The sequence below is a fragment of the Patagioenas fasciata genome, chromosome 12, assembly GCF_037038585.1.
Source record: "Patagioenas fasciata isolate bPatFas1 chromosome 12, bPatFas1.hap1, whole genome shotgun sequence".
Lineage (NCBI taxonomy): Eukaryota > Metazoa > Chordata > Aves > Columbiformes > Columbidae > Patagioenas > Patagioenas fasciata.
The window spans coordinates 6469254-6496165 of NC_092531.1; the positions used below are offsets into that span (position 1 = coordinate 6469254).

Below are 26912 nucleotides of genomic sequence, written 5' to 3' on the forward strand. Positions count from 1 at the left end.
TTGAGCTGAAAGTCCAGAGGAAGATTAGAAGTGCAGCCTGGCTGGTGTTGGGCAGAGTCACCACTTTGCATGTAGGATATAAAGTATAGAATCATACAATGTAGGTGTGCTCCGTTTGTCAGTGCTCACCGACAAGCCCAACTCAGAGTCCTATGAACTTCTTACCTCCAGCATCTGCACAAACAAATCGTCCCATTTAGTTCCACTAACACCAACCTTTCTTCTTCTTTCTGGCATGGACATAATATAGCCCCTCTTTATTTTGTACACTTAAAAAATCCAACCCTGTACATCACTCAGTATAAATTATATTCGTTACTGAAATTTTATATAGCAAAAACAGTACATGAGAACAGGAGCAACACTACATATTGTTCATTTTTTAAACCTGTGTAAATGAACAGTTGGTCAAAAGAGGAGAAATTGTGCAGCTTTAGAAAATGAAGATGCACTTTTTAACAAGGAAGGCCAATGGTACCTGGGGTGGGTTAGAAGGGGGTGGTCAGAAGGTCAGAGAGGTTCTCCTGCCCCTCTGCTCTGCCCTGGGGAGACCACACCTGGAATATTGTGTCCAGTTGTGGCCCCTCAGCTCCAGAAGGACAGGGAACTGCTGCAGAGAGTCCAGCGCAGCCACCAAGATGCTGAAGGGAGTGGAGCATCTCCCGTGTGAGGAAAGGCTGAGGGAGCTGGGGCTCTGGAGCTGGAGAAGAGGAGACTGAGGGGGGACTCATTCCTGGGGATCAATATGGAAAGGGGCAGTGTCAGGAGGATGGAGCCAGGCTCTTCTGGGTGACAACCAGTGACAGGACAAGGGGCAATGGGTGCAAACTGGAACACAGGAGGTTCCACTGAAATGTGAGAAGAAACTTGTTGGGGGTGAGGGTGTCAGAGCCTGGCCCAGGCTGCCCAGGGAGGTTGTGGAGTCTCCTTCTCTGCAGACATTCAAACCCGCCTGGACCCCTTCCTGTGGAACCTCAGCTGGGTGTTCCTGCTCCATGGGGGGATTGCACTGGATGAGCTTTCCAGGTCCCTTCCAACCCCTGACATTCTGGGATTCTGTGAAGATGTTTTGATTTGTTCTCAGAAACTCCAGCTGTGACTCAGTGGGTTTGTTTTCTCCCAGTAGCTGATGTGTGCCTGTAACTACAGTACATTTTTGCCAGCAGCAGTGCCCGTTTCAGGAATTCCGCATATCATATATTGAGAGTGTCTTCATACTGCTTTGATTGTCGATTATAAGCTCTCACACCCCATAACCCAGCTGTCTGACATTCCCGCTTTGATGCCCGGTGCTGTTTGTGTCGCAGGCCTGGAGCGAGGCACAGAGTACAGCTTCCGAGTCGCCGCGCTGACCGTCAACGGGACCGGGCCAGCCACCGACTGGGTGTCGGCAGAAACCTTTGAGAGTGACCTGGACGGTAAGATCATAACCATGACCGTCATTGTGGTATCAAAACCATCCCAACTCGTGGACAGGCCACAGGAATGTTTGTTTGCCTTTGTTAAACCTGATTTCATTCCTTTGTTTTGCTGCATTCTAATGATACAATGTGCTTTATTTTTTATTAAGTGAGATTAATTTTTATTTTCACCTAAAATTCTTGCTAACTCAATCAAATAGCTTGAAATTCAGCCCCGCTTCTATACTTCCTAGCAGTATATGCTGGCACTAGGTTTTTCTCTGCTAAGGAACATCCAGTTACGAAGGACAATGTCAGTGATACAATATTTAAATAATAACATATTGTAAGACTTATATAATAATAATGATTTTATCTTCGTCAAATATGAGAGAGATGCCACAGTAGGAGAGAACCAGCAGAAATATGTAGTTGTCACCCACAGACCTTTGCACTCTTACCATTGTGTTTCATTGCTCCTATTTTTCCTTAAAATATTTTTCCTGCCTTTTTTTGTTTGTTTCTTTAAATTTCTTGGACCTTTTTTCTGAAGGAAACATTGAACCCACAGTAATTGGTAATTTGCCATGGGAGAAGAGGGAGATTGATTCTATTGTCAGTACTGATAGACTAATACAGACCATATCTTCCATCGAAATTAAATGTTTTCCACCGAAGCCACTAATTCATATGTGGTATCCAGAGCCTCAGTAACATCTTGTTTTCCCAATGCAGAGGTTAACAAGCAAAGCAGAAAATGTCCTGTGAATAGTTGTGACCTGTGATAGGTGATCCAGATGTTTGGTATTCATTACACTAGAATGATTTGCAAAGGGGAACCTGATTCTTGCAGAATTAAAAGGAGAAGATTTGTGAGCATGTCCCAGAATCCGCTGAAGAGCGATGAAAATGGAAGAAAAGTGCCGTTTTTAATGAAAGAGCTTCAATCTGTGTCTTAGGCAAAGTTGATGCTCAACTTAATATTTTGTCCTCCATTTGCTTCACTCACTTAATCAGGAACAGCCTGAACCCCAGTGTTAGCAGTAGAGTTCAATTTTGTAGTTGTTTACATTGTTTTCCAACTGGAATGTTGCAGTCCTATAGGAAATCTAAATTTCTTTATGCAAATACCTTACCATTAATAAAGCAATAAAAATTCACCGTTAAGACGATGTAACATGGTATTCCTACCATTCTGTAGACATGTATATTTGCGTATGTGCATACTGGAAGGAAAGACGCGTGTTGCTTTACTTTCCTCAGTAAGCTCGCGTGCATAATTTTAATACCTTGCAAATGTATTTACAGTTAATCTTTATTTCTCGGGTTCAATAGACACGTAAGGCATAATTCCTTTGATTCCATGGCTGGTTTTTTAACAATTCCCTTTGTAGCATCGTCAATGTAAAGGGGAGCCAGAGCGCTGCAGTTTAGTGTCCGTAGGTTCGTACCAAGTTCCTCCCCAATGCACGAACTTCTGTGCAGTTAAAAACGCCATCTCTTATATCACAATTCTGTCGCTTTTCTGTATTTAATAGTTGTGAACTTTAATTGATCAGCTGCGTCACCTGGAGACCATAAACTCCCTGGGCTTGCAGGCCGATGGCATATTATGATCCAAATAATCCTTTTGTAGTGCTTTATTGAATGTTTTTACCGAACTGCAGCTTGTTTCATTAAAGTGAAATCCCTGCAGGAAGCAGAATTTTGTTTTGGAGTGAGAAACTCAGCACAGAATTATTTATGGTCTGTCACCACACGGCAGGCCCCAGCGACCTGAGAATGTACTTATTTCATTTTTGAGAAGGTAAAACGAAGGTGTGGACATATGTAGGTACAGTTTGCTTTTAGATCGCTCTTAAGTTGTAGTCAACGTTGGAGAAAAATCCTTTCAGTAAAAATCAGAGATATCAGTGCCATACTTTGGATGTCCTGCTGTGGTGAGGGATCCACGTTCCGTCCCTGGGTTGTCAGTAGATTTGTGCTGCTTGTGGGGGAGATCTGAGGGCTCTGCGATCGTGTGCTGTGGATGTGTCATCTCCTCGGATATTTGGGGAATTATCTGCAGGAGACTCCAGGATTTAAACAATGACACGCGTAGGACAAACCACAACCAACCTTTGGAGCAAAACCCCCTGAGTTTTATTGACCATTCGTAGAGCTTTGGAATGCTCTTTTTAATCCTACAGTGAGCTCAGGAACCTCTCCTTCATCATCAGTGTGTTTTCAATATTTTAATGCCCACAAGTAAGTTGCATGTTGGAACTACAAGCAGATCGCTTTGTGGAGAGCGGGACGCGATAAATTCAACGCATATTTTGAAGAATTAGAGAGAAATGCACAAACATCAAAAATCTCTGCCTTGAAGCAGATCTGATACTTTTCAGTATGACTGTCCTCTCTTCTAAAGAGATCTATTAAAATCTATTAGTGTGTGAAACTGTGTTCATTTCTTCTCCTTATTAGAGGTTTTTGCTCCCTCTCGTACACTAAAGCTTTGCAGCGCACTGATTTCAAAGCCGCAATGCTGCGTTTGCTCTCGCAGCTCTTCACGTCATCACCTTCCTTTAAGACAAACCCTTTAAAAGGCTCGTTTTTCCCGAGCAGAGACTCGTGTTCCGGAAGTGCCGAGCTCCCTGCACGTCCGGCCGCTGGTCACCAGCATCGTGGTGAGCTGGACCCCGCCGGAGAACCAGAACATCGTGGTGCGGGGCTACGCCATCGGCTACGGCATCGGCAGCCCGCACGCACAGACCATCAAGGTGGATTACAAGCAGAGATACTACACCATCGAGAACCTGGGTGAGCTGCTGGAAATGAGTACAGTCCCGAGTGTGTTTATCAGAGGGTCTTCTTTCTTTATTCAGATATTACACATTTCAAATAAACTCAGCTTTGTACTGGTAGAGAATGAGGCAGAGGAATGAACATTTAAATTAAAAACAACAATCCAAACCCAGAATCCTAAATTCACCGGGTTTGCAGCAGAGTGCGTTTTGATTTGATGCTTTCCCTTATGACAAAAACTTCGCTGCCGAGCAGCATTCCCCCATTCTCCAGAACTTCCCACAAAAGATACAGCAGCATCTACATGAAAAGAACAATATAGAATATCAGAATTCTCTGTGGTAGGTAAAACATCCTGAAAGCAAAATAAATGCTAGTATTGCAAACTATTGAGAAGTTTCATAAAATTGGAGGTTTGATAATGCTATAGCAGAGCAGCTTAAAATGTTCGTTTTAAAACATTTCTCCTCGCTGCTGTTTTTTTACAGTACTTAAGATAGATTTGCTGTCAGTGTGCGCTTCCGCTCTATGAGAACTACCGAACACTAATGTTAGGAGAGTTATTCCATGTATTTCACTTAAAAATACCGAACAAAGAGAAAATGCATAAGCAGAAAATAGGATTCACGAATGGTGGGTGCTAAAAATCTATTGATTTGTTTTCTCTTTCAGACCCCAGCTCCCACTATGTGATAACTCTGAAGGCGTTTAACAACGTGGGGGAGGGAATCCCCCTGTACGAGAGCGCGGTGACCAGACCCCACTCAGGTAACGCCCGCGGCGGCTTTTCCCTCCCGCACAGCCCCAGCTTGGGATGTGATGACATTGAACTGTTGGGTTGTGTTTTATTTTAACCGATTGGCCTCACTGCTTCAGGGTCTTGTGTTTCATCCCTTTTATTAACCACCAAAAACTGGTTTCGTTTTTTAAATTACACAATTTACCTTTCAACTACGTATGGAAGTTCTCACTTGTAAAGTTACCGTTACGTTAGCACAAATTGTGTGGGTGCAGTTCTAAAGGCATTGTCCCTATTTTTTGGTTGGTTGGTTGGTTTTTTTACACCCAAGCATAAGGGGTTTTTGGTCTTTTACACTGAGATTTCGAATACGATGTCTGTGTTTTCTTTGTCTAAGTCTCAACCTGCAGTCACTTACGCTAAACAAGTTCTTGACTTCTTTTCATCTTGTAATACATTAGTAGAAGATTTTAAGCAGAGACATTTGCTCACAAGTGAGCTATTGCAATGCTATGGCTCACCATGCTCCTGGACTGTTAGTTGGTTACTTTGTGTAGATGTTAACGCTGCTGTTCAGTTCGGTCTCCTAAAGAGCAGGAATTCTTACAGCTTTTATAGAGGACATTGGAATTGCATTTTCTTCAGTTCTTGGCAATTTGTATGGTGCTTGGAACTTGATTGCCATGAACGCTCTTTAAAAGATGGTGGGAGTTCCCTGTAACTTTGCTGAAGTGTTGTTTACCCATCTAGACAAATCCAGCTCTTTTTCCCCCTCCCTGTTTTCTGGAAGAGGAACCGGGGACACTGAGGCAAATAAAGTCAAAGTTAAAATTACTGGATGCTTGGGCTTGGTTGAATGCGCTGAACACAAATACAGTTTGGTGTATATATATATATATATTAGCATATATATGTTGTCTTACTGTCTTAAGAAGGGAACACATTGCAAGAATAATTTGTTAGCCAGTCTTATGTCACCTATTAACTCTGGCTTTTCTCTCTTTTTCTCCATTTCTCACCTCTCATTTCATTGTATTACCCTGCATTCCCCCTTTTTTGTTTTCTTTTTTGTTCCCATTAAAATGCCACCTTCTCCCTCTTTTAATTATAATACACGACTTTTTGCCCATCGATTCCCTAGACACTTCCGAGGTTGATTTGTTTGTTATTAATGCTCCATACACTCCAGTGCCAGATCCGTCGCCCATGATGCCGCCGGTGGGAGTTCAGGCTTCCATCCTGAGCCACGACACCATCCGCATCACTTGGGCAGACAACTCCCTGCCCAAGAACCAGAAGATCACGGACGCTCGCTACTACACCGTGCGCTGGAAAACCAATATTCCTGCTAATACCAAGTACAAGGTACCGGAGTTTCGACACCGCTAACGCAGCTGTGTTTTTTTCAGTGCAAAATTTAACATTTAAGTCAGGCTTAAGTGGAAGCTGAGGGTAAAGACAAGCACCTAGAAAATGGTATAGAGTGTGCCCAGGTTTATTTGAGTTGCCCGGACTGAGCTCACATCAGTCCTGCTCAGTTAAGTCACCCCTTCAAAGCCGTCTCTCGACTTAGTTTAGTGGTTGGTTTTGCATATGTGCGTGAAGGAGATTGGGAGGGGGAATTGTGTGTGAGCAGCTCTGGGAAGGATGGCAAACGCTTCCAGAATTACCCTCTTTCCCCAAAAATAAGACACGGTCTTATATTAATTTCTGCTCCAAAAGATGCTTACTTTTTTACATGTATAGTTGCCTGGGCACTATTTAAATTAACATTTTTTATTCATTTGTAACTAGGGCTTATTTCTGGAGTAAGGCTAATATTTTGAGCATCCTGAAAAATCATGCTAGGGCTTATTTTTGGGGTAGGTCTTATTTTTGGGGAAACAGGGTAACTTCTGCTGCGGAACCACAGACGCGGCGACAGTTTTCTTTTTCTGCTCGATCCTGACACGATGGCCGTGTCTGACAGATACGCACGGGCCTGCCTTCTGAGGAGCCAGAATGCATTAATAAGGTTTGCGTTACTAATTAACAAGGTTTGTGTTACTAATGGCTTCGCTCCAGCGAGCAGAGGCCTCTGAATTTGTGGGGTGAGTCACGCAGGGAAAATATTTACCCTGCCGGTTTTATCTTTTGTTTTACGACCTTTTCTGGTCATGCAAAGTTGATAATGAACCTTTCCTTTGGGACCGAGCGGGTGCACAATAGCTGACGATAACTTTGTGATATCCCTGCCTGCCTTGATTTCCATCTCCCGTTTTGATGTGGAGATTCAGGGCTCGGTTTATTGGTTTGGATTCTTGTAGTCAGATGGTTGGGTTTTTGTCAGTTTTCAGGGTTATCTGGAGGCCCCAAAAATGCTGACTGCAAATTTCACATTTGAAATGAGGCTCAAAGGAAATGGTTGTTAAATTGGAGCTCCCTTTATGCTCTTGCCGAGCAATCTTATTACAAACCAGATTTTTTCTTTTTAATTGAAATGAAAAGCCGTGTTCTTCCTCTAAAGGCGAGTTATTTATGAACCCACATTCCTGAGTCATGTGCAGAGGCCGTCTCGGGAGTGATTTATATAATACTGCAGTTTCATTAGTTAAATGCTTTCAAAAAAATGGTGGTAAATGAAATACTCCCATTGCTGTTGGTGCCAGTGGTCAAGGAGTTTTATTGTGGACCAAAAATAATACGTAATGGTGGAGTATAGTTCAAAATTACTCATCGTAAAAAGCATTTGCCCAAAAGGACTTAAGTTTGAGAACATTTGCTCGAATCATTTTTAACCCGTGATGTCTGGAGAACTCCCAGCCCGCTTTGCTGTCTTGGTTTAATCCTGAGTTCTGTTGGACAAGAACAAAGAGCCGTTGTTGGCGGAGCAGAGTCGTCCTGCTCGCTACCTGTGATTGATTGCAACCTAAACTCTTCAGTCTTAACTTGGATCTTTTAGGAGAGTACAAAAGGAAAATAAATTTGACAGGGTAATATTTATGAAGTTTATTTCTAGTGGGTGAGCGGGGTTTAGTGTCAGGGGACATGCTGTGATCTCAGGAAACAGTAAGTGGTGTTAAAAAGCAAAGAAAGCGGAGCAGTCGAGCGCTCCAGTTTAGCCTTTCATCTGTCATTTACATTCAAGATGATGCACAAGGAAACAAAATACCAAGTTTCCAAGGCATAGATGTAAAATACAAACGAGGATTCCCTGCCATGTCTACCTGGCAAAAGAGACCTGTGAACAAGCAAAATACTCTGTACAAATCCAAATCTCGCTTGGCTGACGGCTTCCTGAGTGTCACCTGCTGGAACAAAACACCTGCTATTGATGTTAGGGAAATAAAGGGGTGCAGAATTGGGCCGGTGTTATTCATCGAGTGTGCATAGAACATGCATTTATAGACCCATCCTTGCCTTGAAAAAGAATTGGCTGCAAGCAGCTGTTTTCTGAAGGCAGCAGTTGTGTGCGGTTGTTATATGGCCCTGTCAAATACCGAAACAAGGTTGTAGGTCAAGGTAAGGAACGTATGTATATTTGTTGTTTGGTTGGGGTTTTTTTCCCATAGGCCTCAAATACTTTGTCTAATTCATGTATAACAACTATCAGATACTTTAACCCAAAAGTTAAGAATTCTACCCAAACGGCTGTTACAAATCGCGCTGTAAACCACGTGTAGTTTGAGTGCGTGATCCTAGACAACCAGTTTTTGCTGAAAAATATGGACCTGTTAATAAACCTTCGTTATCTTCAGGTCTCTCAGCACCTGTACTTTCAGTTGATTGTTTTAAAGTATGTTAAATATTTACAGAAAATTATAACAGGAGTGTGAAAGGCGGATATTTGGAGAAGGCCTGTTATTGTTAGCTGGGCTTCATTGTTTTCCCCGGCCAGAGGAGTTAATGAAATGCTGTAAATTAACCCCCCCGAGCAGACAGTGATTTAACCTGCCGCATTACAAGTGTGCTCTGCACCTTGCACTGCTCTCTTTTTTTGAAATGTGTAATTGACTGCTATTAAATGCTCTTGCTGATTGCAGAAAGAATTTCTAGTTTAGGATAAAACAACTGCACATTAACACTTGATTTGCATGACAGAGCAAAACTGGTACGGAATTAATGCCCGCGATGCTGAAAGGTTTGAAACACCTGAGACGAGGCTGGTGGGGAGCTGGGCATGGATGGGTTTCAGTCCAGAAGTTCCTGACGCGTTGCTTTTCTTCCAGACTGCAAACGCCACCACGTTGAGCTATTTAGTGACCGGGTTAAAGCCAAACACCTTGTACGAATTCTCCGTGATGGTGACCAAAGGTCGGAGATCGAGCACCTGGAGCATGACGGCGCACGGAACGACGTTTGAATTAGGTACGCGCTCCGGAGGGGCCGACGAGACCGATGGAGTCGAGTCTGCCACAATTCTGGAGGAGGGAAAACACGTATTGAAATTATGCTGATGAATAATTGCTCGGGGCTTTTCTTCTTTATGCTTTAGTCAGAAATCCTGATTAAAAAACAACGTACTTCAGAATTCACAGGGATGATTGCACGCAAAAGAATTTACATCAAATTACAGAGGAGTAATGAATAATGTACCACAGTTCACAGACAGGAGAGAATAAAGAAGCATACGCAGCTCAGAAATAGCATGTTAATCGCAAATACAAAGAAAACACTTCAGCAAAGAAGAATTTCCATTTGCCGTAGTTACGATGATAGTTACTACAGACTTGGGAAGTGCAGGAGGCAAAGGAAGTTTTTAAAACATTCCAGTAGAAATGAAGCCATCCCAGTTAGACCTGAGTTCTTGTTCTTCAGCAGGAATTGCTCTTGCAGCGCTGTCAAAACGCCGCGCTATCCAGGTACAGGAAAGAAAAGGGGTTGTAGGTACCGGCAGGAACTCAGGCCCTCCGATCCTGCAGTGGGAAATGAAATGATATTTGTGCCGCTAAATTTACTGCTTCTTATGCTTGTGTTTGTGATTACTGGAAGCGTAAAGACAAAAAGAGCCTATCCACGTGACCTGCGGCCCTCAGCCTCAAGTAAAATACAGCAAAAATAGCAAGCGTTGGTGAGTTCATCCAGCATTCTAAACCAAGAAATAATAAAAAGCAAAACCAGGATAAAATCAGAATGCTCATAACTTGTTCTGAATCTCGGAAACACTTTGTGAGCTTCAGTTGCTTCAGTTTTCGGTGGGAATCCACCAGCCTGGACCGAGGCTCCTTTCCCATCCCAATTATTCTACAATGCCCTTCCCACAGTACAAGACTTTATTTGGTATTTTTGCTGACAGACGTACGATTCTTGTCCGTACATCTACGCTAAGATGAGAGATTGCAGAGGTCGCACAAATAAAGAATTTGAAGCTCAAAAAGCACAGGAGCGAGGGGGAGATGCAGGAGGTCTCATTTCATTTCAATAGAAGCTACGTTTCCAGTTGGGCTGGTTGTAAAGAGTATTTGCAAATATGACTTAAATCTTGGGAACTAAAAAAAAATGGCTAAGTGTATTTTCTGCTAACAGATCGTGTGATTTCTATTACTCGCCAGATTCCTGAGCGTGTGACTCATTATTTTTGAACACTGGTGAGCAGCAGCGTTGTACAGGATTCGCTCCTCGGCTAATGCCCAAGATTGTTTTTCTATGGATTTATTTTCTCTGGAGCTTCCTATAGGGCCTTGATTGGTGCTTTACATCGGTCCATTTCCCTTGAGCACGTTTTTAAGTATTTGGGATAATAGTTACAGTAACTCTTGAGCTTTTGCTCTCCCTGGTTGCCTCCTGTTACTCTGCACAGGGATAATGAGGAGCCATCTCAGCGGACGGACAGATTAATTCCTCATAGGTAATGCACAGAAAGCTCTTTAAATGCAGAAAGCACCGTGTAAGCACTAAATGTTACTATTATAGTATTAAATATCCAAGGCGGATTTACTTTGCTAAAAGGTGCCTCATTAGAAGTCTCGGGTTTTTCATCGTGGGGCCTTGCAAACCGTGGCTGGTTAATGCACCATTGGAGACGCTGGAAACCATTAATCTGAGCCCCCGCTGGAGAGCGGAGCTCACAGCCAGAAAGTCTCCGATTTCAGGTTTTCTCTGGAGCAGTTTCCTGAATTTGGGCAGGAGGCTGATGGGGAAGCAGCGCTCCCCTTTCCTGCTCTCACTCTCTGCCAATGGGGGAAAAAGGTTGAATGGTGTTCAGCAGAGATTTCTGGATTTCCAGTGCTGTGGTGGTGCAGATTTCCTCGCCAATGACAAATAATTCTTCACTAAATTAAATCAGCAATTACGGATTACGTTTTGCCACCTCTGGTGGATTTACCTTGCTGATTCAGATTGGCATTTCTGGGTCCCACCATTAACTTGCAGATATGGAGATATTCTGTATATCTGTACATACAGAATATGTTTATTTCATCAGCTCGTGTAATTTTTACAGTGACCAGACAAAGTTAGAAGCAGGGACCTCCTTACAGAGATGCCGCACACCATGATGGCGTTTGCCAGCTGGAGTAAACCAGTAGGAGCGCTGCACTGGGATGCTGGATGTGTTCGAAGCCTGAACATTCAGCGTTATTATTATCGTGGCTTTTTCAATGGTGAAACAGAAGGGAAGGTGCTTACCCAGTGACGGGGCAGCCCGTTTCTCACAGCCTGTTTTGGTTTTCCGTCTGCAGTGCCGACTTCTCCTCCCAAAGACGTGACGGTGGTGAGCAAGGAGGGGAAGCCCCGCACCATCATTGTGAACTGGCAGCCTCCATCCGAAGCCAACGGCAAAATCACAGGTGCAGTTTGCGTGAGCGATATTGTAGATATAAGACACCCGGTTAACGGCAGAATCTAACCTGCATAACTATGGGAACATGTTCCAGGTTTAATTTAGCCTAGAGCTAGCCAAGAGGTTTAGATCTTCTTTGTCAATCTTTTTAGTAGCTCAGATTAATTATTTACTTTTGTACCTAGTAAAAATATATTAAGATATAAACTAACTGCAGTGTGAAATTGGAGCCTAACCAGAAATATAATTGAAAGTTGAAACAGCTCTATAACCTTTGCCTTCATCAGCTTGTGCTGTTGTAATAGATGCCTCCAGAAGTACAGCTGTAATGCATCTGGCCCATCCGTATTTCATTTAGAAGACTCCATTCCAGAGCTCTTTGTCATCTTTGTGTCATTTTGTGGGCACAGAACAGATTTAAAATCAGTTTATTAGTCCCCTGGCATAAGTACTAAGAGTAAACTGTTATTCGCCTGTGAAACTGCATCATTTTCACGGCAGACAGATCGTTTTACAGAAACTAATAATTAGTGTTTCAGTAATTTCTGTTTGGATTCTCCTTCCTCAAGGCTTTTGCTTCAATTTTCCTTTTTACCCCAAGCTTTAAGCTTTTAAATCAGGTTGTACTGACGCATAGTTTGCAGTGTATGAGTTAGTTTGCTTTTATTTTCAAAATTAACCATGGTGCAGAATGAAGCCTTTGAAACCAGCCAGCATCTGATTAGGCGGGAGTCTAGGCCAGGTTCTAGACAGGAGACTAGAGCTAATTAGATCCCTTGAAAGGGCAGAATGCTGGAGACTCTCAACCTTGAGTAACTAAAATAAAGTTTTATGTAATGTGTAAGAAAGACCCGTGAAAGGCTGCAGGTAGGATGGAGCGGCTGTAACAGGTACGTGCTTTGTCTCCTGGCCTGCTCTTCTACATCAAGCCCATCAAGGGTTATTTTATTATCAACAAGATGTTTGCTCTGTACAAGAAAGGTTTGATGGGAGAAACAAGAGCTGGCGGTCGGGGGTCGTGCAGACGGGTGAAATGTGAAGCACAAATATCCCCGGGTTATAGACGCTCTTGCAAAGATCAGCCTTTCATCTTAGATCAAGTGCGTGCACGAGCAAGGGAAGACAATGTACAAAGAGATCAGCCTTGCCTGGCACGAAATGATCGTGTGCATTCGATTTTCCAGGTACAAAATCTCCTGGCAATGTCTGTGAAGGAGAACCTCACATTTATTTATATGCATTGAATGAAAATGTATTTACTAGTTTTGCAGGGACACGGGGGCTGAGCGCCCTCTGCTGGGGACGGCCGCCGATGCCACTTAGGGCTGCAGTAATTCCTCATTAAGTAATGCCGTGAAAACGACGCAGTGATGTAACTGCAGCACATCTGTGGAACAGCCGTCTTTCCAGCTCTGATCTCCTTTTCATGGGGGTGGGATGGATGTGAGGTACTGAACTGTGCTGGTCTGGAGTCCAGATGCTTGTGCATCGGTATAGCTGCTGACTAATTAGTACGGTCATAAATCAACTCAGTAGTCCTGTGCCACTATACTGTATAGAGAGCTTTTAACTGTCACTATATATAGATGTATATGTTGCTGCTGCTTAGACAAGTTACAGATATGTTGCTGTGCGAGCTCAACAAGTAGCTCTGCTTCTTATATAACAAATGATACAAAGCTTTGACTTTATATTGCTTTGTATCTACAATATATTTAATAACAGATCATAAACACTTCCCATAGCTTTTTTCTTTGCTGTGCAAGAGAACTTCAGTTCTCTTTGTATTGTTGTCTTTGTTAATAAACTGTAAAAATAAATAATTTAAAAAGTGCTGAACATGTCCTTTAGCTGTGCCTGATAATGTTATGTTGGTTTAATGTTAATTATTTTTAATAAATATGAATGGTTTGAGGATTTTTTAATAATAAGAGCTTTATGTTATTTGACATTATTTGATCCATGAACAGGTAAAGATAATTTCTCCATATTCAAAAATAACGTCGATGTTGAGATTGCTTTTTTCCTCTTAACACGTATTCTTGAAAGGTTTAAAATTTAAGATGGAAGGATGTATCCTATTTGAATGTATTCTTAGTCTTTGAAAAAGTAGGAATAGCCGTTCAGAAAACCCATAATCCTTTAGCTGTGCAAATACCAATAGTACATTTTCTTTGAGATCTTAGCACTATCCACTTCTTTCAGGTATAAAGTTCTTCTGCTTTTTCCCTCCAACAGGATACATCATTTACTACAGCACGGATGTGAACGCCGAAATACACGACTGGGTTATTGAACCTGTGGTGGGAAACAGACTGACCCACCAGATCCAGGAGCTCACCCTCGACACCCCATATTACTTCAAAATCCAGGCCCGCAACTCCAAGGGGATGGGCCCCATGTCCGAGGCGGTTCAGTTCCGAACACCCAAAGGTAGGAGGAATATCTTCCTTCTCATTTCCCGAATGCAGCCTCTGTAAGGATAAGATAGCAATAGTGAAAATTTTATCTTTAAAACGGAAAAGTCAGGAAGACAGTGGAGATTGACTAGAACGAAATGTTGTGTTGGATCGCTCCTGCATGTAGTTAATACACATGGAAATGCTGCTCCGCTGTTGGATTGGTTGTGTTGTTTCAAAATTACCAGTCAGGTAATTACCAGACAGGTCAGCTTGTTATTAATGCCGAAGGTCCATGTCCTAAATGGGGTTTTTAGAAAAGCAGTTTTGAGTTGCTTTAAGGTTCTAGGTGTTGTGTGGAGTTGGTAGCTGGATGGTGTCAGGGGAGTAGTGTGACACAGCTGCTCAGGGCTGGGTAACTGGTGGCCTGATATCTTGAGAAAAATGGACTCTAAGGAGAGGTGAAAAAGTGAGGAGTGGAATTTCTATCGCTACTTTTTCCATGTGAGTGCTGGTGTTTGGAAATGAGAGCTCTGGCCAGGGCGCTTACGCGATGTGAAACTTTAAATTCTGTCTCTCGCTCCTTCAAGGCTTGTGATCTCTCTCTTGTTTTTCCTTCCCTGTGCTTGCCCCACTAGCTGAGTCCTCAGATAAAATGCCAAACGATCAAGGTAAATGAACAGCCACGCTTTCTCTTTTATCCCATCCTTCACACCGTTTGTTTTTCCTGTCCATGTGCTGTTGCATTTTTGAAGTGAAACCAATATCTCGAAGTGTAGATGAGCAAGTTCCTGCGGTGCTTTTAGTAGCAGAAGAACGGGCAGCACTGGTTGGGTGTTAGGAACGTGGAGGGATCTCCCAGGGTTGTGCCAGAGCTGAATTGTTCTGTCAGAATGCGTTTGGATTAAGTGATGCTCCTGCCAACCTGTGCCAGGGCTCTAGAGCTATAATTATTTTTGTAAGAAAAGAAACTCTGTCTGCTCTGGGAAGTTTTTCTGGTCGGCTCATTGAGGCTCCAGACTCTCTAAAGCCCTCAGGTTTTAAAATGCTGCCTTGAAAAATGGCAGCTTTGAGTTGAGTGCATTGGATTAGAAGGTGAATGTCTCAGGGCTATTTTTGGTTTCTTCCAAATAACCTACAAGGCCAATAAAAAGGGGAGGAATTAGTCTACAGGCATGAATTTCACAGGACATTGGCAATCAGCGCAGACATACAATTAAATAGATCCTAAAGTGTTGAGAATGAATTTATTTTACTTGTTGCTTAGAAGTAATTAATTAAATATGCCTTTACATGTTGTGTACCCAATAAAGCAGACAGTAAACAGTTACGGAGTAAATTAATATCCAGAGACGCTGGGTGAGATTCAGGACGGCTGTGGGGAAGCAGATGTTGAATTGGCAGGGAGCAGGGGAAGGTTCAAGTGCTTGCTTTATTTAAAAGTTGCTGGTTTGTCTGTTGCACTGCTGTAAATTGTCAGCCATCGTTACCATCCTGCAGTCCTGTACCCTCCTGTCTTTTTATATCTTGTTATCTACTCCATTATTTTATGTGATCTGTTAACTTCAGTAGCAATTATTTGAATTTTCTGTCATGGTGTTATTAAGGATATGAAATTACAGTTGGCCAAGCAGAGATCTTTGCAGAACTCGGAAGGAAGGAGGGAGGAAAGGGAAAGGGAGCCCCAGAAATACGCACTCATTCCTCACAGCCTTTCATGCCCTTTCATGAAAGTGTTGCCCAACACACAAAAAATACTACACCTTAGTGCAGTACCTCTCTTTCAATTACACTAGATTTCATTTATTCCCCTAATATTAATAATTTCTTAATGTATGTCAATGTATGATATGTGTTTGAATAGTTTGACTATATAATCATAATTTATTATGCATATTAATTTATACAAATATAGGATAGATTGTTTTGAATAATGCCATTAATAAGATTATTTTGATTTATTTCAGTAATTAATAATTATTTAATTTTTATTATTTCATCTTTTCTGCTATTTGTGGTTTTCTTTACACATCACCAGCTAACAGGATTTTTACTCTTTCCAAATAGCTTTATAATGACGCAGCTAATTACATTCACAGAAGGTTAAGCTGCACAGACAGGAGAAAACTCAGAAGAATGGTTCTGTTTCTACAAACTGAACACCAGTAGTGGCTCCTAAGCTTAGTGACACAAATAACACAGCAATAACAGTGTGTGCCAATAACTCTGCATCTCCTGTTGCAGCTTCTGGCTCCGCAGGGAAGGGCGGCCGCCCGCTGGACATGGGCCCGGATTACAAACCCCCGCTCGGTGGTACGTGCTGCTCTAAAGCTTTGCCTGGAAAATACATGGGGGGCTGTGTTTTGCTGTGTCTTACCTTCAAATATCCATGACATCTTCCCTAGTAACTTCTCTTTCTGACAGGAGTTGTTCCTGCGCCAGAGATGGTCTCGTTCTTCTTTCTTCATGTTCTTACCTCCTGTGTGGGGAACATGGAAAGAAAATCTCATTACACACATTTACATTTCAGTCTTGAAAAGCAGATCCTGTTCCCTGTATGGTTTAAAATAGCTGCCCTAGTACACCAGCAAAACTTATTCGGAAAGATCATCATAGGAAAGAAAAGAAGTCTCATCTAATCTCCTCCTTATTAGCCCTGCTCACTGCAGAAGCCTTGCCCAAGATGACACTCGTTAGTGTTACAGAAAATGGGGTTTTCTCAGAGGAAAGTGACCACTGTAGGATCCTGATACCCATTCCTGTGATGACTTGGTCCAAGGAAAGTGCCTGTAGTTTTGAAAAGGTCCCAGGTTAACTCTCCTTAGACTCTAAAGCTATTTAGCTATTAAAACAAAAAATTATATATACATACATATATATATAAAAAACACTATATAACAATTATCCAGAAACACAGATAACAAAAATAATAAGTGAGCACTTCACTGGACATCCTAGCAGACAAACCATCTCTCTCATTCGACTGATCTGTATGATTCTAGGAATCCTTCCTGGGCACTACTTGCTTTTGATGGATTTTTTTCTCTCTGTTAACCCTTTTTCCCCCCCGCAGGCAGTAACAGCCCCCATGGAAGTCCCACCTCTCCCCTGGACAGCAACATGCTCCTGGTCATCATCGTCTCCGTCGGGGTCATCACCATCGTCATCGTGGTCATAGTCGCCGTCTTCTGCACCCGGCGGACAACCTCGCACCAAAAAAAGTAAGATGTCAGTGTGGAACTTTGCCATTGTGTTTAGAATATTCTCTTAATAACTGTAAGGACTGCAAAGTTATTCTTTTTAAATGAAAGTTGCGCAGCATGTGGTGGCATTTGAGACAAATGTCATGGCACCAGAACTGCGTTCAGCTTTGTCGGATGGAAAATTCAAAGGTTCGTCCCAGTGGACGGCTCTTGCTCAGCTGAGCCACAAGATCTGAAGGATCCAAGGATCAGTGCAAATTTGCCTTCCTCAACAAGTGAAAGGAAACTACATCTCAGACTGTGACATTTGTTTTCCTTCCCAAGGAAACGAGCTGCCTGCAAGTCGGTGAACGGGTCCCACAAGTACAAGGGAAACTCCAAAGATGTCAAACCTCCCGACCTTTGGATCCACCACGAAAGACTAGAGCTAAAACCCATCGATAAATCTCCAGATCCCAACCCCATCATGACCGACACCCCCATCCCTCGCAACTCCCAAGACATCACCCCGGTGGATAATTCCATGGACAGCAATATCCATCAAAGGCGGAATTCCTACAGAGGTCAGTGATCAACAAGTGCTTCAACCGTCATATTTAAAATAAAATACATTTTACTGTATCTATTTGACATCACTTCACTGACACATTTTTCAGTATCTTTGTATTTTCCAAGTGGGGAGATGGTTTTGTGTGCCTAGCTTATAAGACCCTCTGAAAAGGATGGATCACATGTTTTAGTGAGAAATCTGAGTGCACAAGCATTAAATGATTGATTTCCCGTGGTAAATACTGATTAGTAATCAGAAGATCATCTAACAAGTGTTTTGTGTTAAACTGTTGAGAGACGCGTGTGACTTTTTTAATTGGTCAAACACAGATTCAGGTTTTGGTGCTCTAACCAGCTCCATCTCCCTGCAATGCTAAATAACCTTCCGGATTTTTCCTTCAGGGCACGAGTCAGAAGACAGCATGTCCACGCTGGCTGGAAGAAGAGGGATGAGACCCAAGATGATGATGCCTTTCGATTCTCAACCACCTCAGCGTAAGTGAACAGCCCTGACGTGGGGAGCAGCCCAACAAGGCGCGTTGATGCTGCACGCACGGGCATACCCGCTCACCTCCCCGCAGCCTCCTAAGGAATTCTGTCCTGGCTGCGGGGAGACAGCTCAAGGACAACATCCCCAATCCCTGATGGTGAAGCCATCCTTAGCTCACATTAAAAGGAACACTGAGCGAGGAGTGTGCACATTGAGCTAATGAGATCAGAGATCGTCACCCGTATCTCCAAAAACTCTTTGCTGAGTTCTAACTGCAGCATCCTAGTTACTATTTTGATTATTTTCCCCTCACTATGTTACTGTACACTGAAGGGGTGCTCAGTCTCTTTGCCCCCTCGCTCAGTCTTGTGGGGCCCTTCTGGAGTTATTTGCCATCAAATAGTATTTAACTACCCCACAGACCGTACTGTTATTGACAAACTTGAAGACTGCGCTGATTGCTTCTGGGTCACCGAGAAAGATAATTGATTAAAACCAGTCCCAGCATAGATACCTGGGGAATCTCCTGGTGACTCTCCTCAGTATATTGACATCTATTTACTGGCACTGTCTTGAAACTGTGAGCTTAGAGAAGTGGGATTTACTTTTACAGGACTCACGCTTACTCTTTTCTAAACAACCATTTTACCCTTATCTGCAGTCATACTGAAACATTAAATATAACTGCTGTCCTGAGGAGGATGTCTGGTTATTGCTTATCTGTGTATTTCCCTATTTAATGATGATTTAAGCAGAAGTGCCAAATTGAAATTTTGTTGAGTACTTTAATCATTATCAAGAAATATTTCCAGAATTAAACAGTATATCTAGTTTTCAAGTGATGAGTCTGAGATGGAAGGGGACTTGGCTAAAACCTCATAACAACTGGACAGAAACCCTGACTTAAGAACACACGTCAAACGCACAGAAGTGAATGTGCAGTGACAGAACTGTACAGCAAAATTACACAGTGCGTAGCTGGTCTGAGCTCTAGAGTTCCCTGAGCTCTATAATTATGTTCAGCCCTCTAGCCAGGTGATGGTAATGATTGAAAGCCTTGCTGAAGACAGTGGTTTCTACAAATAGAAGTCATTAAAATGTTTATGTCTTAAAATCGTTGTCTCTAACGCCCATCACCTCTGCCTGGACTCCTGATCGCCGAGCTTTTGTGGGTTTTTCCTCCCTTCCCTTGTTCCCACAAAGTGGCATTTTAATCTTGCTTGAAGTTCTTAAGGAGAATATGTGACTTTTCACATCCCCTTGAGAGCTCTCACAGGACTGACATCTAGAACCGAGCGATTGCCCAGTATTAGAGTTTAGTTGCTCTTCATTGACAGGAGGTTGACAATGACGTTGGCGTAACTCAGTGGGAGAAGTTGTTCGTTAGCAATAGCTGCAAATCTCTACGCCTATCGCCTCCAGTGATGGGTTCCCGTATCCCGTTCTTCAGGAGGGGTCAGGTTTGTTTCGTCAGCCTTCGTGTTCAAACCACCTGCGTCAGTGCAACAAGTCTGACCTGAGCTCACCCTTGCAAAGATGGATTAGTGCATCATGCCATTCCTGAAAAGTAACTTTCAAAAGCAGCGCATTTAGAGAATTTCCAAAAAAGGTTCAAAAGAATAACCAACCACAACCTTTTTTGTCTTTATGGTGCTAGTGGTAGCATTCCCCTCCTGCTTTCTGTGTTGAGACTCTTTTGTTTCGATGACTTTAAGCAATTCAGTATTATAGGCTGTCCTAAGAACTAAATTCTGCGCGTGCTTTTCCTCCCGGCTGGGGAGAACTGAGTTTGTTATCACATCAGGGTGAGGGCAAAGGATGATTTACAGTCAGTATAAAATTCACATGTCTCGAACCAGAAAAAGAAAACAGCAAAATAACAAAAGGAGGGGGAAAAGAAAAAGAGGCTTTTGGCTTGAATTTATTGGAGCAGAGCTTTACTAAGTCTGCACCAAGTGTCTTGCCCTACTCTTACCCTTTGTCTTGCATTATTTAATTAACCAAAGATGCCACGTTTCATTACAATGTAAAGAAATTCAATGACAGCCAGAAATTATTTTGGAATTTGAGCTCCTAGTTCTCCTGTATTAGGTCTGACATTTATAGCACAGGGTGAAATACATGGAAGTTCTAAAGGGAACTGACCTTTTCTCAAGCATAGCAGCGCTTGAAAGATTCAGCCAAGAGAGATGTACTTTGTGCACAGGGAAATGAAGAGCTCTGCCTCTCTGGGGGGTTGTGTATCTTGGCATGAAGTGCTGGAGCAGACTTGGAAAATGGGTGCAGAACCATCATCATGGTGTCACTGGAAATCCCGTTGCGTGGCTCTGTGGGAGAAGGGAGGGACACGTGGTGCATTTCAGGACGTACACGTGCATGCTTGTCTGTGCGTTAAGCATTTTTCTGTCTTGTGTTCACCCACAGCTGTGATTAGTGCTCATCCCATCCATTCCCTCGATAACCCTCACCATCATTTCCACTCCGGCAGCCTCGCTTCTCCAACTCGCAGCTATCTCCATCACCAGGTCAGCCCGTGGCCCATTGGCACATCCATCTCCCATTCAGACAGGGCCAGTTCCACAGGTGAGATACAAATCAGCAGGGAGATTTTGCTTGTCATGGAAACAATGAGTGAAACGTGGAAATCAAACCCTGAAACTTGGTTATGTGATGTTCCATGAAAGACAGAGAGATTTAGTACAGTAATTAAGTAATATTCCTTCATAGGCTGAGTTTTCGCTAGACACTTTCTTGTGTAGATCAGATGTTGACCCTTGAGATATGTGATGATGAAAAAGAGGCTTAATGTTTCATATACAACTGAAATAGGAAGATTCCTTATTCTAAACCCTTCAGACCAGGAATCCAAAACAGCAGTTTAAGACTAATTTGAGCCACTTTAGATGAAAACTAATTAGTCATGTTTAAAAGTGAGAGAGGACAGAAGTCCAGACTTCGCTACTGAGAGCTGACGTTAGTTAATCAATCATCCCGAAGCACACAGAATATTCTGGTGTTTCCTACGCAGCATTTTCAGGCTTGAAGTGCAATCATCTGCCATATTTTTTTATAATGTCTCCAGTGCTCTGCGAAATTCTGAAGCGGCACTGTGGCTAAATCCCACTTAGGTAACAGCTTGGGATGAAGTGAATTCTGAGCTTCTCTAGTTTAAGGTCTACATTTTCATTAAGGTGCCACAGCCAACAGTGTTGTTTCCTGCTTCCTGATGAAAACAACTCACGAGGCTGCAAATGCAAGGCAGCCAATATGTTAGAGGCAGAGGTTTCCCTTCTGCTTTTACACTGAAGTGACAGCTCTCATGATCCAGATCTCGTGTGTGCTGTGAGTAGGATCACAATGCCCTAAATTCCAGCTACCGTCTCACTGTATGCACTACACTGACATACGCTTAAAATATACCAATTAATAATGCTAATACTGGGAAGTATTGAAGGATAAAATGAGAATGAAGATTTGTATTCTAGGATGCTTATCTGAGGTCTTATTACAGATAGCTGCTTCAGTGCAAAATTGTTGAGTTGGTATTATGCCTGTGGAGTCATTCTGTTCTCACGCTATTTTGTTATTAGACAGCCAGTGCCGTTCACCTTAAAACAGGACAGTTACACAGAACTGGTGCTATACGCTACACAGTTAATCTGTGAATTCACTTCTTAGCTTAAAACAGACATCTTGGAAAAGGTGCTTGCAAAACCTACTGCTTTGTTTCCAGCTGACCGCAGACAGAAATGGTGTTAAAGAAAATAAACCATGGGTTTTTTTGTGTGTTGTAGAATCCGTCCGAAACACACCCAGCATGGACACCATGCCGGCCTCCTCGTCTCAGCCGTGTGCCGAGCACCAGGACCCCGAGGGCTCGGCGGGGCCTTACCTGGGTGCTGCGCCGGAGGAGGACGCGGCTCAGAGCCTCCCGACCGCGCACGTCCGGCCCTCACACCCGCTCAAGAGCTTCGCGGTGCCGGCGGTGCCGCCGGCCGGGGCCACGTACGACCCCGCGCTGCCCAGCACACCCTTACTGACCCAGCAAGGTGAGCCGGGAAAGCTGCCAGAAACAGAAACAAAAGGGGTTTAAGATGAAGAGAAAACTTCCTTGAAGGGAGAGTAGAGTTGGGCTTCAAAGAAAGTATGTCAGGGGCCAGACTAAATTTTGTTCAGTGCCCTTTGTGTTATGTACATAGAGAAAGCAGACAAAAATTCAATTCAGGACTGCGTAATTTGAAGTGTTATAGAATCCTTTTTACTTCCCCGCTTTCAAGAGTTTTCTGAATACACAGAACCAATTAACGCTATATATTAACACTAATTATATAACAATTTCTTTTAAGCTCCTAACCATCCAGTTCACTCGGTGAAGACTGCGTCAATTGGGACTCTAGGAAGAACTCGCCCCCCCATGCCAGTGGTGGTTCCCAGCGCCCCTGACGTGCAGGAGACCACTCGGATGCTGGAGGACTCGGAAAGCGTGGTGAATCGCTCTTTATATCATCTTTATATCATATTTTATATCACATTTAGTCCTGTCTGCACTGAGAATTTCAAAGGCAGGTGATAATGAGGCTTCTGACTTCCACCAAGTGCCATTGCTTGTTATCCATATAAAAAAATCTAGCGCAAATACCTTTACACAAGGCTGTAAATTCAGATAATAAGCACTTAAATCGCAAGCATTAGTGGTGCTTTCTAAATTTGAAAATTACTTAAGGTACCTTCAGTGCTAATTACATAACACTAAACAGGTGAAGCGCTTCCAGCTATTCCAGCCTACAAGCCCCACTTCGTCAAAAACGGAAAAACATTCAACAATATTTTGGCTGAACTGAGGCTATTATTAATATTAGCTGAACGTGAAGTTATCTGAGATTTCCTTTCCTGCCTCCTTGCTGGTTTCTGCTAGCTGATCACGATTCCCTGAGGAAAAAAGACAGATCCCATCTATAGCATGAGATTATAAAGTTAGGATTAGAAAGTTATTGGAATTGATTCTGCTTTTTTATGAGAGCCTGTAGGGATGGGCCTGAGTCGTCCTAACTCACTGCTATCTATCATTGTCAACAGTTGGCAGATAATGTCTTAGACGAAGGACAGAGAGGACTTGCCCGGGACGAGCCAGATTACTTGGTAAACTGGAAAGCGCCCACTGTGATTGTTTCTATTTAAATGAAAGAAAAGGGTTGTACCTAGAAGCAGAGGAAAGGAGATCCCAGTCAGGACTCCAGTTTTATGGAACACAATCAGCTGAGAAGTAGTTGCAATATTAGGTTTAATAATGGGCCTCATATAGAGACAGGAGCTCTGCTGCTTCTGAGAACAGCGGGGGTTGAAAACTAAACCACACTGGTTTAGCTTGGTCAGCTTAGCAAAGGTTTTGAGATGCAGCAGTTCGTGGTTCTGTCTACACACACAAACAGCTACCAGAATTCTGTTATCTACGCGATGCTCTACCCCAAGAAAATGGGAAGCTGGACAATTGAGACTAAAAGTGGAGTATGATTTTTAGCAAGCATAATGATTCTCAAAGCAGTTTTACTGAAGTGATTCCTTTGAGCTTTTTTCTAGTTAAGCTGGGAAGGTTTTTCTACAGATTTTTCCTTTGGTTCAAAGGAAGCTGTTATCTTGAAGCAGGAATTGATACAAGGAAAACAGATAAGATGATCACAGTCTTAAGAGTCAGTGAAACCATGAATCACTATTGCAAAAAGATCTGTATTAAAACAGAGAGATGTTTCAGGTAACTGTAACTGTCACTAAATCTGCTTATTCATGTGTCAGGGTCACAATCTACACCAGAATCACTGGCTGTTTCTTCTTATTTCATAATTCTGTCTCTCTTTAAAGAAATGAAGTCACCTTGCCAATAATAACAGCTCTTTATCTCGCCCAGAATTACGAACCGGACGAGCTGACCAAAGAGATGGCCCACCTGGAAGGACTCATGAAGGACCTTAACGCCATCACTACAGCGTGACCACCCGCACCGGGACACGACTCCAGACACTTTGCAAGTCTTGGGACTCAGCCTTGGAACACAAGGAATTGTACAGAGGAAAGAAAAAAAAAGATTAAAAAAAAGCTAAAAAATAAAGAGGGACAGCACACGAGAGCATGTACGGAAAGCAAACGAGCCAGCCGGTGCGTCTGCGCTACAGCCAGGCCAGGAGAGACGACCTGTCTTGTCATCCAAGTCATTGCCACGTGGGATTCCACGTCCCTGCAGGACGGGCCGGAATCGGCATCCAGACAAAAGGAAAGCAAGTGGACTTCGTGTTGGGTTTGTTTGGGTTATTTTCCTTTGGGTCAGGTTTTGTCTCAGTGGTGTGATTGCCCTGCCTTTTCAGTGTTGGACATTGGCATTTATGTACAATTTCTGGTTTTGTTTTATCTTTTTTTTATAAAAAGGAAAAAAAATACTGTAATCAAAAAAAAAAGAGGAGAAACTGTTGTTTTCCACAGCCTAGACTGACGTTTGACTGCTTGTTCTATTGTGTATGAAAATTCATTGCCAGCGTGGGTTGTTCTGTTTTGTTTTATATTCTGCGTATAATTACGTCCCCTTCTGGCAGTTAATCCATGGCCTTTTGGGATGCTGCACTGCTATTTGTAAGCTTTTTTTATTATTTTTATATTATAATTATTAAAAGCCTGACTTTTTCCTCTCATCACTGTGAGATTACCAGTCTGTTTGAATTGAAATGTAATTTGAAAGGCTTGTTTGTCGCTTTTTGTGCAGTTTCAATATTTTAAGTGGGGGGGGGGGGAAGTAGATGGGGAAGGGGGAGGGGAATCCAGCGGGAAGTTTCATTATTGTTGTTTTCCTGTCTTTCTACATCGACTCGAAAGACCGAAGCAAATGAAAGCATCTTCTGTAATGTCCTTCCCTGTACCTTCAGCATACTGTGGTTAACAAATTGCAGCGAGGCTCATTTAGAAACATTAAAATAAATTCCTCCTGTAAAGTAGGGTTCCTTATGTTCAGATGACACTAACGCTTCTTTTTGGACCTTTCCTCATCAGCAACAGACCATATCATATTTCTGAGAACACCACGTGTCCACAGGATCCTGCAGCAGCAAGTCCAACCCCAGTGCCGTGTCCCTACCCTATTTAAACCAGAATCCTCCTCTTCAGGATCGTTCAGAGACATGAGCAAGGCAAACATGTATTTTTTTACACTTTGGGAACCGTTTGAAAAGAAAAAACCAGTATTAGCGACTCAGGTGCTGTTCACATAGCTGGCTAGAGAGGAAGGAAATTTCAAAGGGAACTCCTATATGAGGGGAAAGAAAAGGGGTTTTTCTCTTCTCCTCGACTGCCTGGCTCTGCCGTACTCTATGAGGAGAAATTGCGTACAAAGTGGGGAAAAAAATACAATACTCAGCTGCCTAACAAATTCACGTGCGATTTCATTTGCAAGATGAAAGGAAACTCCAGACTTACTGGGGATTGGGACGGAGCGTCTGTTCCTCCTGAGCGGTGGGATTTGCCACCTCGGGCGCTCAGCGGTGACGATGGAGGACGCGCAGGTCACGGGCGCTGCCTGTGCTGGAACAGTAAGAGGAGTATTGTAATCTGCTTACATTAAAATAAAATAACCAAAAAAACCATCACCGAGAAGGTTAATTTTCCTAGTCCCTGTCACTAAGAGAAGGGCGAGCCAGTTTTACTTCCTTTCTTTTCCTGGACTCTGTGTTGTCATTTCTAGGACATTTGCTGGTTTATTTATTATTTGAATGGGAGGGAAGGAATCAAATTAATCGGAGCACCGTGGGCAACCCAGATAATTGATGTTTGGAATTTTAATCAACACAATTCAGGGCAAAATAAGCTACAGAATATGTATTTAAGTGATGAAATACACAGCCTGTCCTGAAAGGAGGGGGTGTATGTTTTCCTTTGCCTGTTTTTTACCTCTACCCAAAGAAATGCCATCATACATACACAGTATTCTTAGCTGGTGGGTCTTCGTGAATCTTACTTATGTATAACACCATGAATGTTAATATTGTCATTGAATTTGGGGAGGGGGAATATTTTTAATGATAAAACAACTGTTCAAAGTTGGTTTTTTAAGGTTAAACTAAAAAAAAAAGAAAAAAAAACAGCAAACATTTATTCAATTCAGTGTACAATCTGTATTGCACTTTTTCACATTTTAATGCTACGTTTTCTTACGTATCCTGTGATTTTCCATTTGGAACATTGTGTATCCTTGTAGTGTCATGGCCAAGCTGTGCAGTGACAGCGTCCCTCAGAGACATTTGGGGAAAAAAACCAAACCTGTATATTGTTTTATGATTCTCATGTAGAATTTTGAGGCCTGCTGTAGCCGTCTACCTTTCTGTACAATTTTTTTGCTTTTCTGTAGTATTTGCTGTATACTCTATGGCTTTTTTTAATAACTTCATGTTTATTATTTTGTATTGGACATCCAATACACTTTTTTAAATCCAATTGAATTCCGGTCTGCTTGGAGAGTTTTGTTCTCTTTTTATTTATTCCTATACCTTTTGTTTTTCTTCAGTGAGGGTGGTGACCAGGTTTGGAATGTTACTCGCGCCTTTTTTGCT

General features: G+C 42.6%; 1 protein-coding gene and 2 long non-coding RNA genes across 13 annotated transcripts in view; 1 reads left to right on the top strand and 2 right to left on the bottom strand.

Annotated features, from left to right (window-relative positions):
• NEO1 (neogenin 1) overlaps positions 1-26801 on the top strand; it is a 165409-nt gene extending 138608 nt beyond the window's left edge. For 3 of the 10 annotated variants that reach the window (XM_071813736.1, XM_065847835.2, XM_071813738.1), the window contains exons 14-29: positions 1308-1418; positions 4008-4202; positions 4860-4955; positions 6068-6291; positions 9135-9273; positions 11586-11693; positions 13925-14119; positions 14724-14756; positions 16330-16398; positions 17159-17306; positions 17613-17851; positions 18240-18332; positions 20752-20910; positions 22122-22376; positions 22674-22813; positions 24230-26801. In XM_071813736.1, coding sequence (XP_071669837.1) covers positions 1308-1418; positions 4008-4202; positions 4860-4955; positions 6068-6291; positions 9135-9273; positions 11586-11693; positions 13925-14119; positions 14724-14756; positions 16330-16398; positions 17159-17306; positions 17613-17851; positions 18240-18332; positions 20752-20910; positions 22122-22376; positions 22674-22813; positions 24230-24313 — 2288 coding nt within the window. In that variant the 3' untranslated portion in view covers positions 24314-26801. The remainder of the gene's footprint in view (positions 1-1307; positions 1419-4007; positions 4203-4859; positions 4956-6067; positions 6292-9134; positions 9274-11585; positions 11694-13924; positions 14120-14723; positions 14757-16329; positions 16399-17158; positions 17307-17612; positions 17852-18239; positions 18333-20751; positions 20911-22121; positions 22377-22673; positions 22814-24229) is intronic. The other 7 variants (XM_065847836.2, XM_065847838.2, XM_071813737.1 and 4 more) reach the window with 6 other exon arrangements.
• Positions 9241-16560, bottom strand: LOC139828911 (uncharacterized). Of its 2 annotated transcripts, XR_011740981.1 has the most exons (4): positions 16463-16560; positions 11533-14160; positions 9705-9821; positions 9241-9326 (listed from the first exon to the last, which is right to left on the bottom strand). It is a non-coding gene; the product is annotated as an uncharacterized lncRNA (long non-coding RNA). The 2 variants fall into 2 exon arrangements; XR_011740980.1 differs by having other exon boundaries at positions 9272-9821.
• LOC139828912 (uncharacterized) lies at positions 19099-20758 on the bottom strand. Its single transcript, XR_011740982.1, has 2 exons — positions 20473-20758; positions 19099-19887 (listed from the first exon to the last, which is right to left on the bottom strand). It is a non-coding gene; the product is annotated as an uncharacterized lncRNA (long non-coding RNA).
• Positions 26802-26912: the final 111 nt, after the last annotated feature.